The sequence below is a fragment of the Alligator mississippiensis genome, chromosome 3, assembly GCF_030867095.1.
Source record: "Alligator mississippiensis isolate rAllMis1 chromosome 3, rAllMis1, whole genome shotgun sequence".
Taxonomy (NCBI): domain Eukaryota; kingdom Metazoa; phylum Chordata; order Crocodylia; family Alligatoridae; genus Alligator; species Alligator mississippiensis.
The window spans coordinates 260,279,927-260,296,979 of record NC_081826.1 but is presented as its reverse complement, the minus strand read 5'-3'; the positions used below and the strand labels follow the sequence as shown (position 1 = coordinate 260,296,979).

The 17,053-nt window shown below is 42.2% G+C and overlaps 1 protein-coding gene across 7 annotated transcripts in view; it reads left to right on the top strand.

Moving 5' to 3' along the window:
- Window positions 1-14,131, top strand: part of ERBIN (erbb2 interacting protein) — a 203,181-nt gene extending 189,050 nt beyond the window's left edge. For 6 of the 7 annotated variants that reach the window (XM_059725128.1, XM_059725123.1, XM_059725126.1 and 3 more), the window contains 4 exons: window positions 2,510-2,719; window positions 4,925-5,017; window positions 6,061-6,135; window positions 10,875-14,131. In XM_059725128.1, the coding sequence (XP_059581111.1) occupies window positions 2,510-2,719; window positions 4,925-5,017; window positions 6,061-6,135; window positions 10,875-10,982 (486 nt within the window). In that variant the 3' untranslated portion in view covers window positions 10,983-14,131. The remainder of the gene's footprint in view (window positions 1-2,509; window positions 2,720-4,924; window positions 5,018-6,060; window positions 6,136-10,874) is intronic. The other variant, XM_059725127.1, reaches the window with a different exon arrangement.
- Window positions 14,132-17,053: the final 2,922 nt, after the last annotated feature.

Here is a 17,053-nt window from a genome sequence, read left to right as displayed (position 1 = left end):
CTATAGCAGGGGCGGGCAATTATTTTGGGTGGGGGACCACTTACTGAGTTTTGGCAAGCCATCAAGGGCTGCATGACAGGCAGCCAGGAGCAGATAAATATTAATTTTCTAAATTTTTTAGGGGCCCTGTGGGCCAGATAGAATGGCCTGGCAGGCTGCATTGTGCTCACTCCTGATCTATAGGGATCTATCCCCTGTCCTACCTTCCCTGGCATCCATTGTCATTGGCTTAGAGATGCCAAAGGATACATCCTTGACTGTTTTAATAGCTGTTAATAGATCTGTCACTTCTGAATTTGTCTAGTCCCTTTTTGAACCTGACTATATTACTGTATTTACCTAAATCCAAGACAACCCTGAATTTAAGACAACCCTCTAGTAATCAGGTTCTATACATGGAAATTTCAAAATATTTTTTATAATTGGAGGGTTGTCTGAAATACGTTACTTCCTCTGCAGCATCAGAGAAGGCAGTGGCAGGGTTGGGGTGGTGGAGGGGGAAGGTGGCAGCTGCAGCTTTGACCTCAGGTGAGGGTCAGGCCTGGAGCTGCCTGCCCCCTCCCCTCCCCCCCGCCCCACTGCCCACCTCATACTCAATTCCAAGATAATTCAAAGGGAACAGGGGTGGGGAAGCTCATCTTGGAATTGAGTAAATATGGTATCTACAACCTCCTGGGGTAATGAGTTGCAAAAGTTAATTATGCGCTGCATTTAAAAAAAAAAGTACTTTCTCTTGTTAGTTTCAAACCTGTCTCCTACTAATTTCAGTAAATGCGACCCAGAACTTGATAAATAACAGGTCTTGGCACATGGTCATTTAATGGCAAAATGGGATCCGATTCCTGATTCTAGCAATCATGCCTCCTGCCCTGCCACATATAGCTGTTAGAAAGTGACTGTTGGACTTGGAGATCAGACCTTTTTTTGCCATTACTACTTCCCAGTGCATGGGGAGCCCAGGATCATAATCCTAGGCTCTCCTTTCACCAGCAGATTAAAAGAGGAGTGTTCTAAGGTCCTGCTGGGGCTGACAGCTGGTTGTTGGCTCCAGCCACACCCTGGGACTGTACCGGGAACTCAGACTGGATCCAGTGTAATCTGGGACTGGAATCGGACCTCATCAGGGCTGGTTTGAATCCCCAATAAGGTGAACTGACAGTCAGCTGATTGTCTCAGTCTGGGACAACAATATGCTGATTAACAAAACCCTGCACCTGGCAGCTCTATCCAGGCTTCATCTGAGTCTGGGGTTCAGTTTAGGTCAAAACCCCTACCTACCTCTTTAAAGAGGGTGTTTGTTTTCTTTTTAAGTCCAGCCAAATGGGTCTCTTCTCTCTTGACTCTGGCAAAATCAGCGTAGACATATCACCAGGAGGCTAGAGAGAGAGCTTTCCCTACTGTTGCATCTCTGTCCGATTATTGTGGTTCTTAAAGTGACTGGTTTGGGGTTTTTTTGCCTCATTTCCAGTAATGGTAAAGCTGCTGTTATCAGGTCATTGTATTTCTTCCTGTCTATGAAGCTGTAGTTAGCCATGTTAGTTTGCAATCCGGCAGAATACATGGCAGGGTGGCACCTTAGACTGTGAACAGACATTGCATTTGTCCTGGGAGAGAGCTTTTTGTCCCAGTATCATACAGACATATACGTCCACTGTCTCGCTTCAAGTCCCTCTGAAGTGTACAAGATAAGATGTACCAACACTTTTCCCTAAGATGTTCTGTTGTATGTCAGTACAGTTATTGTGGTTCATTCCAGGGCCAAGCCAGCCAGGCTGTGCGCTCTTGCTGGCCACCTACTGGCAAAAGAGTAGCAATGCATCTTAGAAGAGTGACGTAAATAAATTACTGTGTTGCTCCTGTTTTCCTATCAAACCCTGGGACAGTTAGGTTCAGGTCAAATGAGACAGAGTACTGAATGTGGTCTGTCTCTAGTCCTAATACTAAATGAAAACAAATAGTGAAACTCCTGTATTGTTGTTATTTTAGTAGAAGGGGTTTTCCTGTTAAGTGGCAGGTAAAACTACAACCAGGTGCATAAATTATTTTTCTCCTATTTTGCATAGTATTCACCTCATTTAATTATCTTAACTTTTTGTGTATGAATTATTTAGAACCTGATTTTTTTTTAAATAAAATCCAGTAAATAGTGTACAACAAAGCAGTTGTAAACTCTAATGATATAAACCAAATAGCAATTCTGTTAAATGTATTGCCAAAAACTTGAGATGAATTACAGTGAAACAAGGGTTAAAAGCAAAGAGGAGGTTGTCTAGTCTGTTCTAGCAGATGAATGCAGAATAAGTTTTGCTTTTCATATTTTCTTCCCAAGTCAGTGCTGATAAGTATACTGAAAATATAATGTAGTAGTACATGGTATGACGCTGAGTTTTAGTAATGCTCATAAAAATGCTCTAAAAAGTCAAACATGGGAAATGATAAAATAATTGTCTACAATTTGAGGATTGCTTTTATAAAAATGTTATTTAAAATTGCTTCATGTTTTATTCAGATACCTTTGACAAATGGGCAGATGTGCCAGCCTCTGAGGCCTCAGGCAAACTATAGTCAAGTCCATCATCCCCCTCCCCAAGCGTCTGTGGCAAGACATCCCTCTAGAGAACAATTAATTGATTATCTGATGCTGAAAGTTGCCCATCAGCCTCCCTATTCTCAGCCCCAATGTTCTCCCAGACAAGGGCATGAATTGGCAAAACAAGAGGTAAGGATAAACATGACATGCATTGCAGCCATGAGGATAGGTTATTAATGAGTGATTATATATAATTTCCATCCATCAGTAACTGAGTACTGGGTGGTATTATTATTATTATTTACTACTATTGCTGAATGTATAATGACAGAAATCATTTGGAGTTTAATTCCCAGCAAAAGAGCTACTATATCCGAGTTCTGTCATTACACTCTTTAAAAAAAAAAAAAAAAGAGAGAAAGAGAAAAAGAGAAAGAAAAAACATTGTAAATGGCCCCAAATCATACGTTTTGCTTTGTTCTCTTTCTTTAGATATGCAAATTATTACAAAGAATTAAACATGTTCATGCTTTTATCCGAAGCGTGTCAAGCTTTCAGTTAGGCTGTTTCTACTAAGATGTGAATTACTTCTCAGTCTGTTGGCTTTTCATGCTTATGCAATCATTAAAAAATACAGAAAAGGTCATTCAAATCAAAATATACATGGTCCGCATAAGACTATCTAGACTAGCACTATTCATCCAGAATGGTAAAATAACATGAATATTTAATAGTGAGTGTTCCTCATCAAAAACCAAGGGTAGAATAAGGTGAATTTTGCAGAATACCCAAATGACTAACAAAACTTGGGTTGGACCCTTCATGGAGAACACCTTTCCATCACCCCCTTTCAAAGTAAAAGCTGTTCCTGTGTTTTGACTGTTAAAAGCTGCAAGCTGCTTGATAAAAGCTACTTGAGACTTGAGGAATTGTTTTTCCTCAGTAGGTTCTGACCTCGCCTAGGAAAATCAGATTCTGAATCACAGTTCAAAGCTGTGCAATCTTCCAGATAGGTGGGAAGCTTCTATATCTGGTGCCTCTTTCCAGTCACCTGCTTTGATGCATCCCCTTGGAACAGCAGGGGTTTTGAGAGAGTATTCTGGGATATTGAGTGTTCTTCAAGACTTTAATCTGTCTAAAACATTGCCCCAATCTGCCCACAGCCTGAGGTTTCATGAAGAGCACCAGGTGGTAGTGTTCTGGATAAAGTGGTGGCATGTAAGCAGTCACTTGTCATATTTTGTGATCATAATTAGCCTGGAGATTGAGCTCAAGGCACATCCTCTGCAATCATTGTAAGTTGTGGGAAGCAGGGGATCATGGGAATGGGGAAAACCTGACATCTTTTTAACTATAGAGTTACTAGGGTATAGGGTCACTTTCCCCCTCTTTACCTCTCCTGTTGGGACTGGTCCACTTTAAATTATGCATGAATAAATATTCATTGAGCCAGTAAGAGAGTATCTCTAGCCCAGTGGTTAAGACATTTACCTGGGTTGTGGAACATTTGGGTTCTAGTCTCTGCTATTCCATCCTGGACCTTTAAACTGTCGCTTCCACATGCCAGCTGAGTGCCTAACCCTTAGGTTATTGGCTTTTATTCACTGTCTTTTCCCAGAGTACTGAAAGTGGTCTGTCTCTAGTCCTAATACCAAATGAAAACAAATAGTGAAACGTACTTTTCAGAAACAACATTTTTATTTTCCAGCCAGCCAGGAGAGACAGGGTTAGCTGTAGGAAACTCAGAGGGAAAACAGGCTATGAATTACTGGAATTCAACTTGAAGTATCAACGAAGAAGGGATAGGGAGGAGTTGTTTATATATTTGAGGTAATGTGTGTTTGTTAGCTACGTAAATTAGGCAATTAAATGATTTGTTTAACACCTCAATATTTCTGGGCTTAGACTTAATATATGTGGCAGTGTCTGATTAAATAATAATACATCATAAAACTTACCCAGTTTAGTTATGAATTATGTTTTAAGATGCTGTTATACTAGAACATTTTATTAGAATCTGTATTTGAGATATGATTTCTCTTGAACTGCAGTAGTCTTTTTAGTAAGTGCTTATCTTTATTTGAAGACTATTTCAATCAAAGTGTCTGAATATTAATAGGAGTGCTGAGAGTGGAATTTATTGTTTTTCTTATTTCAGATTTTTATGATCTATGTCTGCTGTTCTGTTGAACGATTCCTTGTATGTGTTTAAAAATGCAAATGGTAAAAATAGTAAGCTAGAAATCAGTTTTTTGTCACTTTTATTTTTTGGTCATGATTCCACTGATTACATAATCATAATGATTAAATATTATGTGATATCTGCATGCATATCCATTTTTTTGCATCTGAACTTTCAGCACAGTTGTTTTTACTTTCTTTGTAACAATGTAGATTTGCGTGAGAATTGAAAAAGATCCAGAGCTTGGATTTAGTATATCAGGAGGAGTTGGCGGTAGAGGAAATCCATTCAGACCTGATGATGATGTGAGTATTTAATATATTCACCTATTTAAAATCTCTCTTATCCTTAAAGCAGCATGTAAAGCAACACTTAAAAATACCAAACATTAAATTAAATATAGCTGCAGAGATTGTGAGGGAGAGTCAAATACAGAAGTGAGGGAGAAGAAGTATATGGTAAGAATGGGGCAGAATATTAAAAAAAAAATAATAATAAAAAAGAAAGAAAAAGGGAAAAAAGCTATTGTTGAGGAAGAGAGATAGGGGAGGGAATGTTATAAAGATAGAGGTGCTAAGGAAGTGGGAAAGGGTAAGGTGCAGTGTAGCCAAGTGACAGTGGAGGGGACAGTTCAAATCCGGTTTATGGCAGGATGTTAAAAATATCTAGCAATATAGTCCTTTAGTGAATTATGGAACTGACTATTACGAAATCCAACAGAAAGAATTTTAGCTTATAGCATCTCTTCCATCTTGCCACATAGGTCAGATCCAGACATGCAGGATCTAAGGACGTGGCTGGCTGGGGTGCGGCATGCCTCAGTGCCGGGACTTCACAGTGCTCAGATACAGGAAAGCAGGCAGCCTTGGGTCACTCTCTGGCTGGCTGGGGAACAGGGTGCCTCAGCATAGGGGCTGCCTGCTGGCTAGCGTTGCACTGAGGCACCTTGTGCCCCAGTCGTCCCCCCCCCTGCAGCACGTGGAGCAGTGGGACAATGTGTCCTGCTGCAAACCACAGGAGCAGGGGTATGCACTGCAGCACAAAGTAGCGGCACAAAGTGCCACTATTTTGCTGCTGCAAACGCATGCCCCTGCTTGTACGGATGCTGCAACAGTGCACATATGCCAGCTTAAACAAAGGAGGTTTGGATAGGGGAAAAATGCCATTCAGTTTGCCAACAAATGTAGTTCTGCTGGATGTAAGGTGTTAGTCATAAAAACTAGTAAGTATACAGAATTCAAATATTTCACATTCTCTTCTTCTAAATATGGAAAAATCAAATGTCTTAAATTATATTGACTTCAAATAAATTGCTGCGAAAATTATTTTTCCTTATTTGTTTTTAAAGGGTATATTTGTAACCAGAGTACAACCTGAAGGACCAGCATCAAAACTGTTGCACCCTGGAGATAAAATAATCCAGGTACTTTAGTTTCTTATAAATCAATTAAATGGGTCACTTACTTATTTAGAAAAGGTTGGCTGGGCAGGGTGTTGTCAATCAGGGCTTTTCCTTTTTATGGCTAATAGTGGAGAATTGCTTTCTTATGTGGTTTTTGTCAACATTTTTTCCAAAAAAATCTGAGATACTCAGTTGATATCTTAAAGTTCCTTTCCATTAACATTTGAACTGGTAATAAATAAAGTAAAGTTCTTAGGTAGTGATCAGAGTCATATTCTTTCAAATCTTGGTATTAACATTTGTGAAGAGGAAAGCCAGTGTTTGGTGTCCATATCTTGTTTTAGGATGGAATGTGTGTGCACGCATTGAGCTCTGCTAGTAGGCCTGTGTGAATAGTGAAGTATTTGATTCAGATTTGGCCCTTTCAGAGGACAGTGATTCGATTTGGAGATTTGGATCACTGTACTAAATCAGCTTCAGAAGATTCAGCATTGATTTGGAGAGATTTGGTGATTCGGATCGGCCAGGGAAAGGCAGGCACAGCCAGGTGGCTGCAGGTTTTCGCATGGATCCTCCAGCTGCATCTGCCTCTCCCCGGGTGCGGGGGGAGACGTGGGAGAAGCCCTCATGGCTGCCCTGCCCGGCCCCATCCTCCACTCAGCCCCAGCCTAGTCCTGGCACTTAGAGAGAGAGAGAAAAAAAAAGCCCTGTACTCACCCGGAGCCCAGCAGTGCTCAGCCCCAGCTCCCAGACAGTGTGCAGCACCCTGCCAAGCTGTGCTGCACCTGCGTCATGGGGTAGCTACCGCACGGGTGCCAAGGGGTGTGTGTGCGATCCCTGCTGCTCCCCACTGCCCCATGCTGCACGGGGGGGCGGTCTGCCACAAGTGCCCAAGGTCCCAGTCACCACTCCTGCAGCTGGTGAGTGTGGGGCCTTTTTTTTTGTGTTTTGTTTTGGTTTTGTTTTTAAGTGCTGGGAGGCTAGGCCGGGCGGGGGGTGAGGCTGGGCAGGGCAGCCATGCAGGCTTCTGTGCCAGCCTCTGCCCCAGTGGGGGGAGCCACAGGGGCTATGTCCTGCTTCTGCTTGCCCAGCTGGCACTGGGGGGGGGCGCAAAGCAGGCGTGGCTTGCTCTGGGTGGCAGTAGGGCATAGCCTCTGCTCCCAGCACTGCCCCACGTACATCAGCGCTGTGAGCGGGGATTCTGCCCTGCCGCTGCTTGCCATCTGGCATGGGATGCAGGCGCAGCAGCACTGGGAGCTATGCCCCGCTGCTGCTTGCCCACTTCTACCTGGAGCAAACCGCACCAACATCTTGCCCCTCTCCCCCCCAGCCCTGCTTGGGCAAGCAGTAGCAGGGCTCCCAGTACTGTTGCGCCCATGTCCCGCACCCCACCATGTTCCTCTCCCCAAGTAACATGCCTCCCTGCCCCAGCTGGGCAGCTTGTCCCAGCCCCAATCCCTCCCTCCACCCTCTCCCAACCCCAACAGACTTGCCAGCTGGAGGCAGCTGTCAGCTGCCTATTTAGTCTATGGCCGAATCAGCCAAATCTTTTCTGAAGCTTTTTCCAAATTGATTCAGATGCCCAGAAGAATTTAGGACCTAAGCCTCAAATTTAAATCCTCAAAACCCTCTCTTACCTGCTGTCCGGGTTTGGAGGTACCTTTGAGTTCATAGATACCTAAATTTTAATTATTAAGTTTCTGAAGGTTTGATTTTAAGCATGTGTGCAACAGCCACAGTTTTGACTGTACGGAACAGTGAGCTGCTTTGGTCCCTTTGGGATGTACAGTCTACACGTTTGTCTGAGAACAAGCAGGTGACAAAGGCAGAGTACACCTACAGGAGGGAATGGTGGCATTGGCAGTGCCCCTTTTATTCAGTAGTTTAGTGATTAGAATACTCATCTGGGATGCAGGAAATCCAGGTTAAATTTCCTGCTCTAATGGAGTTTGAACCTGCATCTCCCACCATCATAGGCAACACGTAGGAGGGGTATGGGGGGCCACGTGCCCCCCCTGAGTTTGGCTGCCACCAGTCGCCAGTGGCTTTTGCTGGCAGTCTCTGCTTGCACCCGTCCCCACTTGCCGCCAACGTAGGTGTGGGTGGTCCCTGCTTGCCTATGCCGGCGGCTGCAGGCGGTCTCTGCTCACACCCATCCCCACTTGCTGCTGACATGACCAGTGGCATCTGCGGACAGTCCCTGCTCGCTGCTTACCACTCCCACCTCCCCTGCTCAGGGGCAGCTGTGGGCAGTCCTTGCTCAGTGGCAGCTGCAGGCAGTCCCCACTCGGTGACACCGGCAGCTGAAGGTGGTCTCCACTCACTGCCATGGTGTCCCCCCAGTTTCAGGAGGCACCAGTTGTTCATATCTCACCTCAAAAGTGAATGCTGTAGCCACCAGACAACAGTGGATTTTGGGAAGAATTGTTGTCAGCCCTTTCTGCTGCAGTGTTCCACTTCACTAGAAATACAATAAAAGCTCTGTTATCCAGCATCCCCCGGGAATGGGGGATGCCGGATAACAAAATATGCTGGTTAATTTAGCAGCCCTGGCCGCCGATTCTCCTGCTGCGTCTGGGGCGTCCTGCCCCACCTGCGGCATTGCCGTCCCTCCTGCCTCATTGCCACCCGTCCCGCGGGTCCTGCAGGCCCCCCAGACAGGGAGGTGGGCCCTGCAAAGCCCTGCGCAGGCTGTTATGCCCCCGGGCTGTGGGGGCTCAGCAGCGCAGGCTGCTTTACCCCCAGCCATGGGGGCTCAGAGAAACTGGAAGTGCCGTGGTGGGCACTTTCAGTTTCACTTTATCTTACAAGCCATCATGCTGGTTAGTAGAGCACGCTGGCTTATAAGATGCCGAATAGCGCAGCTTTTACTGTAGTTAGTTATTTGGCCATAGACAGAGAATCTATATGCATTCCTTGGAGCAGGAACTGGAATCCACATCCCATCCTCCTCCTTCTCCCCGCCCCCCTTTAAGTAAATGCCATAAACACACAAATCTTGAGTCATGCTTGCTCTTTCTGGCCCACTGGATATTGAAGTATACCATATAAAGTGGGGATATCATCAGTAGGAGGGACTGAATATACCTCAGAATACTCTAAAACCTCATGGTTACTGCATTTATCCAGGAGAGAGTTGTAGGATCAAATTTCCTCAGACATCAGAGGGAACTTGTTCTTGATCTTGCATGAAAACTTGCACTAAGCTACTATATGGGAGGAGGAAGGGGTGTAGAGGTAAACAACCACCACTACTTGACTGTTCTCAAGGAAAAAGCTGCCTTATGCTTGCTTCAAGAGAGAGGAGAGAGTTTAGGGCTCTGAAACCTGAGCAGAGATGGCATCTAAGCTCCAGAGGAGGCTGGATGTTAAGCCATCCTCTTCCACAGTTCCTACTGGCTAACTTAGAGACCCCTGCTCCAGGGCTGGCTTATGTTAATTCCATTCTTATGCTTCTAACTGGACAGTAGAGCCTGAGTTCGGGGTTGTGGATCCCATGAGGTAGTGAGATGTCTCAAAGTGAAATGCTGCAAGTTTTTGTGGATCTAGCCCACAGTACTTTGCAGGATGGAGCCCTAAATACCATCTGTTAAAGTCAATGAATATCTGGTTTGATTCTTAACTGTTGGCAAGAGAACGGCCTATTTTTCTGTTTATAAGTAAGTGTGACAAGATACTAATCAAACCTGTGTCAGCTTTATTGGCTTTGATACACCAGGAACACAATAGTGTTGCTTTCTTGGAGGTGTCTGATACGTGTCTAAGTACTATTTGTCTTCATGGCATTCTGCTTCCTTTGGTGATGTCACAATGAACTTCCTTTCTGCTAAACAAAAACTACTTCCATAGTAAAAATGAGCAACATTGTAGAAGGAAGCTGCAGGACTAATAGGCATACAAGTGGCTGGGTGTATTCATCCTACATTCATTTTCTGGTTCAGCTGTAACTGGTGATATGTTTTACATCTCCTTTTGTGAGAGCTACTAGTGCTATAGTAATGCAGATTGAGGCTCCCTCCCCAGTGTGAATTTGGCAAGGATTCACAACTACTGAATTTCCTGATGGGGCAGGTGTTCCAGGACACGGGAGGAAACTAGAGTGGCTGGAAGTGAAAGCCAAATCCCACAAAAGCTGCTTGCTTCTGAAGTTCTGCAGAAATTTCAGAGCTCCTGCAACTGAAGATAAGATCAGATTTGCCTTCCCCTACAATTTCTACAGGCGGTGCTCCTGTTGAAAAATAACTGGGATGTTATTGAGTATCAGAACTGCAAATTTCAGGGCAAGATTCTCCCTCCCCTACTTCTTATCTTTAAATGAACCTGGATAGATTTTTTTTTTCATAGTTATAAAACACATTTCTAGATTTCAAACTGGGGTATATTGTTTAAACTGTAATTGTATGCCTTTGGGATAAAGGACTGTTTCCTTTATTAGCTTTATTTAATATAAGACTGAGTCATATATAGATGGAATTTGTATCCTTTACACTTCAGCTTCCTCTTACCTGCTTGCCTGCAGATGTGCCCCTTTGCTTCAGTGGTGGAGCAAACTTCTATACATGGGGCTCTAACATGCCAGATCACTCTATTACCCTATTATTCTCTACAACATGTTTTGGTTACACTGTCAATTTAATAATGTGCATATCTGTATAATGTAATTGCTGAAGTAAAAATGGCAACTTGTTCTCTAGCTAAACTCATTATTACTAGGAAACTGCCATGGGCTCACTTCTAATAAAATATAATTTTCTTCTCAGGCTAATGGATACAGCTTCCTTAATATTGATCATGGACAAGCAGTGTCTTTGCTAAAGACTTTTCAGAACACAGTGGAACTTGTCATTGTGCGAGAGGTTTCTTCATAAATACCATGAACAAGGGGAAACATGGCAAGATTCATCAGAGGACTTGTGGGAAATTGAATATTTTGACTATTTTTATATATGAAAGGAACTTGAAAAGAATTATGATCAAAATTTGTACAGCAATGAAATACTGAACTTGTGGTTATGGGGGGGAAAACCACTGTATAGAACATACAGGAAATCATTTTGGAAATGCATATGGTGAATAAAAATTGTTAAGTTTTTAAGCATTATAGCAATCAAGGATCACTCCTTCAAGAACAAACCTGCGTTGCTTTTCTACAGATGGTAGGTTTATTTTTTGATAATTCATACACATTATTAAACTTTGCAAGACTATGAGGAGCCTAAGTTGTAGCCAGTGGACAGATGGCAGGGCTGTCTGTCCTGTAGCTGTTTATTGCCTTTATTTTTATTCACCAGGTATTAATGTGTTATGCTGAAACCACTTCTGTAGATGTGGACAAGAGATTTGAAATGTTGGCTTTGCTATGTGCACATTGTAGAGATGAATGGGTAGATGGAAGGTGGTGCTGGTTGGTTAATATAAAGGCCAGGTGAAACATTTGCTATTTAAGTCTGGAATCAAGGGAGAAGGGAAGCTGGTTAGTTGGTAAATGTACGTCTACCATTTGAGTAATGCAATAAAAGCTTACGGTCTTTTTTAGGAAGACTAATTACGTTTTTATGAGCTCTACAGGATTTGCTTTTATCACAGTCATTGACTATTCATTTTCTGTATGTAACTCAAGTTCTGTTTTTTAGTTGCATACCCAGGTTTTTTTTTCCAACCGTACTATGGAGTTGTGCCCAGAGATTTTTCTCTGCCATGGAAGTCCCCAATTTTGTGCAAATGGTGATATGTCAATCTTTATAATAAATACTCCATTTTAAACTTATTTATACATTTTTGAAAAATGAAACTGAAATGGCCAGTTTTTAAGATTGTGTTGCCTGTAAAACACACACACCCGCACATGCGCACACACACAGTAAATGATACAGGAAGAGTTGAGAAAGTCCATCTTGATCATGTTTGGCCTTGCATTGCCTTGTTAATCTAAAAGGAAACAATACGCATGGAGCTAGGTAACCAAAGCAAGTCTGTGAAACTGTCAAACGGTGATGGAGAATTGCTGTGGGGAGCCATAGAGCAAAGGGACGGGTACTTGAAACCCACCAGTTTGTAATGATATTTCTTAAAGGGCTGTACCTACAGGTAACATTAAATGTGAACTAGACACTTCAGAGTCATTAAAGGGTTTCTAACTTTATTAATGTAATGGTGATTTACCACAGGCTGCCTTTGTTCCTTATTACTGTGTAAAATATTTGATTATACTTTTATTAATTTTGTTTACCAGAAACAGTAACTTTATTTTTCTCTTTCTCCTGTATAATTGAGTAGAGATTGCATAATCTTCAGTGATAATTAATATATGGTTGTTATGGACCAGGAAAAAGTGCCATAGAAGACCAATAACTGTTTTTAACCAAGGCTAATGATTAGCCTTTCATTGGAGCAATATTCAGTTATTGCAATTCATTCTTAAGTATATATCTGTTGATAGTTCTAAACTGGTATGTTTCTTTTTTTTCAGCCCACCTGTAATAAAAATATTTTTAATAAGGCTAGCAGAAACACCAGCCTACTTCAGTTTTTTGGGGGAAAAAAAGTTGGAACAGAAAGGAATTCCTTATAGCTAGCTAAAATAAACAGGCAGTACTTTTTAAATACGTAAACTCCAATATTGTTGCACTTCTACAAAGATGTTATTGCTTATTGTACTGTGTATAGTTCTAATAATTTTAATTGAAACCCTTTAACAACTCTTTGTATATTTTAATTCTTTTTAGTTGATTTTCAGTAATATTTACATAGGAATTGATTTTTTGATATATTAGCAGAAATGTGCTGTATTTTGATACAATCCACTTATTTTCTGTGTGTTGTTAATCTTAAAAGAATGAGAAACATGGCTATATAATGGCAGGCTTCTGTGTTCCCTTTCTTCTGAAACTTTATTTTTTAATTTTATTGACAATGCAAAATATTCACATCACACCTTCATTGCTTTTAATTGTGTTATTATCACACTCTGCCTTTTTAAAGGGAATACATACAAATAAGTTCTAAATTAACTTGACTTTACACACAAACTGTATCTTTTGGAAGGGAAAGGTCCCAAAAGCAGAACTGATTCTTTATTGATCTTGGACTTTGTGTACATTATACAGTACGTTTAAAAAGATCAATGAGGGGTTATGCTGTATTTTATTTTTGCTTTAAAGTTAAGAGAAGTTTCTGAATTATGCTGTGTCAGTTAATTTTATGTGTGTTCATATATGACAGAAAGTTTCTGTTACCAAAAAGAAAACAAAGTTTGGCTATGATACAAGTGTAGGACTTCAATATTTTAGCAAGAAGTTTAGTAATTCTTGTGGAATTACTTGGCCAAAGCCTGTCTTTTAAGTTAGCAAAGTAACTGTGAAATAAAATATTGATGGTGATAATTTAGCTCAGAAACATTGGAGGTTTTTTTGAGGGGTAGGGGGTATATGTATTGCATTTTTGTGTTCCTTCCATTTCTATGTTTTAAGGGTAAATAAATATCATTTTAGAATTTTTTTTGGAGAAAGTAGTCTCTTTAACTAGCCCATCAAAATACTGTAGGAAAAGGACTGTATGAAAGCTATTAATTTTTAATGGATCTCAAACTATATTTTTCAAACAAAAGAAAAATCTATCAGCAGCATAAGTTATTCAGCATGGACTTAATAAAATATACATCAACTCAATGTTCTTTCTCATCATGACAGTTCTTTAAAGAATCAGTTCAACTGACATAATGAAATTATGAAATTTCCCACATATTTATTATGTAAATATTTTTCTGACTTTTGGACTGGAGTTTAAAAAATGTGTATATACTTGAAACATCCTATGAACACAAACATAGCAATAAGCAACACACCGCATCAAACTTTTATGATTAATTTGCTTTGGTTTAGAAATATTCCCTTGTCAACAGCTATGAAATGGTGTTTTTATTGATCAGCATTTATTCAACATTCCAAATTTTTGTATATAAATAGATTGTTTCTGAGATAACACATGGAGAATAGATAATAAACTAATGCTCTTTAAAGCTGTGAGTAATTGACTTATTTACTTTTTGGAAAATTCTCCAAAATGTAATTTTTCCCTCTGGATTTGAAAAATTCAGAAGATGTAGACATCAATCCTTCATCAACATTTCATTAGTGCTTCAAGGGAACCCTGCATGAGTGCCCAGGGGTCTTCTCTAGTGAAGCTTGATGCAAGATTGGACCATAATTTGTAAGAATATTTACAGACAAGCACTTCATGGATATTTGTACAAAAAAAATAAAACAAGTTTTTTGTGTGTTTTAACTTTGCTATAACTGTAGAAATATCTGACAGAATGGTAGAAGACATTTAGGACAGGAGAAAAATAGGTCCAAATGGAAATCAGTGAGGAATCAAACATGAAATCTAAAAAAAGACTGTTAAGCATAGTCTTGTTTCTACTTGGGTCTGTTTGTATAGCTAGCATGCATCCAGGAATCTTAGAGGACCATGAATAAATAGTGACATGGATAATAGCTTCTCAGAGCTAACAGCTTTCACAGCTACTGTAACCTCAGCATCCCAGTAGGTAGGCAAGGTAAGGCAGTGGGGTTGAAGCAGGGTTACTTTGGGAAATGATCTGGTTTGAAAGGGGTGAAAAGGGTAGGAATGATGAAGAACTGAGCTTACCACTTGGAAGCGCAATCCAGGTTATCTGACTGATATTCTTGGGAGTTATCTGATAACAAAATGTAAATAAGGTAGAAATGAAACTACTTTTTCCCTCTTATGCATGGACCTTGTACATATCAAAATAACTTACTATTAGGGCTGTATGAAATGGCTATGTTTTGTTTCCATTTTGGATTTGGTCATTTTGGAGGGACTGATTCGTTTTGGATCACTGTTCCGTTTCAATTCGGCCGAATCTGTTTCAGAGTTTCAACGCTGTTTCAGCACTGATTCAGAGATTCGGATCGGCCAGGCAGAGGCAGGCACAGCCAGGTGGCTGCAGGTTCTCCCATGGCTCCTGCGGCTGTATCTGCCTCTCCCCAGACAGCAGGAAAAGCTCCCATGGCTCCCCTGCCTGGTCCCATCCCTTGCCTGGCCCCAGCCTCCCTTCACTTGGAGGAGGAAGAAAAAAAAAAAAAAAGCCTTATATTCACCAGCTGCAGCAGCTGGGATCAGGGCCTCTGAGGGCTTGTGGCAAAGCCCACCCATGCAGTGGGGGGGCAGCAGGGTGCAGTGCGGCTTGGCAGGGTGCTGCGCGTTGTGTGGGAGCTGGGGCCACTGGGGTTGAGTGGTGCCAGGCTCTGGCTGACAGGTGGAACCACCTCAGCTCCCAGACAGTGCACAGTGCCCTGCCAAGCTGGACTGCACCTGAGCTATGTGACAGCTGCCACACAGGTGCCAAGTGGTAGGGGGGCGATCCCCACTGCCTTGTGCTTTGCTGCGTGGGGGCGCTCTGCCACGAGCCCTCAGGGGCCCTAATAGTCACTGCTACAGCTGGTGAATGCGGGGCTTTTTTTGTGCCGGGAGGCTGGGGCTGGGCAGGGCAGCTATAGGGGCTGCTCCCATGGCTCCTCCAGCTATGCCTGCCTCTGCACCGGCAGGGAGAGCCATGGGAGAAGCGCCCATGGCTGCCCTGCTCGGCTCCATCCCTCGCCCGGCCCCAGTCTCCCGGCACTTTAAAAGGAGGGCTGCGGGGCTGTCCTGGACTCTTTCTGGGGGGCACAGTCCTACTTACTATTCATAACAGTAGGCTTTCATTTAGCAATGTACCATAACTTATGTCTAGGTTCTGAATGCAGAAAATTATTCTATTAATTCAAGATACTGATAATCACTGGGATTTTTTCCTAAAAGGAAGGCATACTTTCACATTCCCATTCCTCCAAGCGAGTTCAAGGTTCTTCATTTCCTAGTGAATATAAAATATTAGCAGTCTCTTGGTCTTTGCTGGTTATATAGATATTATCTATGTACATATTCCTTTATACATCTTTATGTACCTGAACTTGCAAATTTTTTTAACCAGCAGTGTCCATGCAGCATGTGTGTACCTGCTGCACCAACATAAAAGGTGTCATTTGCTTACTGTGTTTCACTCTCTCTCAGCTACCTCTTGGCTTGGGTCAAATCACCTTGCTGTAATTGCCTGAACTGCTTCTAGCTAATTTTACTAATTATTTAGGTCAGTATAGTTGTTTTTGCATGATTGGCCTGTTGCCACCTGCCTTTTTTTTAAATAAAAAAACCCAAATAACTATGTGCCCAGAATATCATCCTTGAGGTCACCTCAAGTCAAGCACTCCTCCTTTTATGCCCCCCTAACACTGCTAGTGATAGAGTGTGTAAGCACCTCTGCTGCCTGGGAGAAACCCAGATTCCAGGGCTCTGGGTATAACCATGCAACCCATCGTCCTGCTAGGCCATGCACTCTGCAGCTCCCCGCTCATCTCCTCCTGCCATGCACCCCTCCACGCCCCCCACCTAGTACCCACCTGCTACGTAGACCCCTCCACTTCTGAGGTCTACCATACATACTCTCATTCCAGGTCCTGTGGGTCTCACCACACCACCCCCAGGGTGGAGGAGGTGAAGCAGAAGCTGAAGGGAGGAAGGGGTATCTGGAAACTTGTCAGACATAAGGAGCCTGTGAACTTCATTTTAACCCCTTGTGGGCAGTAAATTGGACAGCCCTACCTTATTAGAGCATAAGCTGTGTTGTTTTTGTTGCGACTGTTGACAGATCCAAACTAACCCAAGAGATTTCAAAGCTTGAATTACATCCCCTTTCAAAAAATGTCTGACTCTGAACATAAAAGGCCCTCTATCACTATGAATCAGTAGGTCATCCTTAATTCCCCCTCCCTCTTTGGGGGGTCCTTCTTGCCAAGATCCTTTTGCAACAAGAGGTTCTCTAGCTCCTTTCATTAGGGACAATAAAAGCCCTCCCCACCTGAATCAAGAAAGAAGG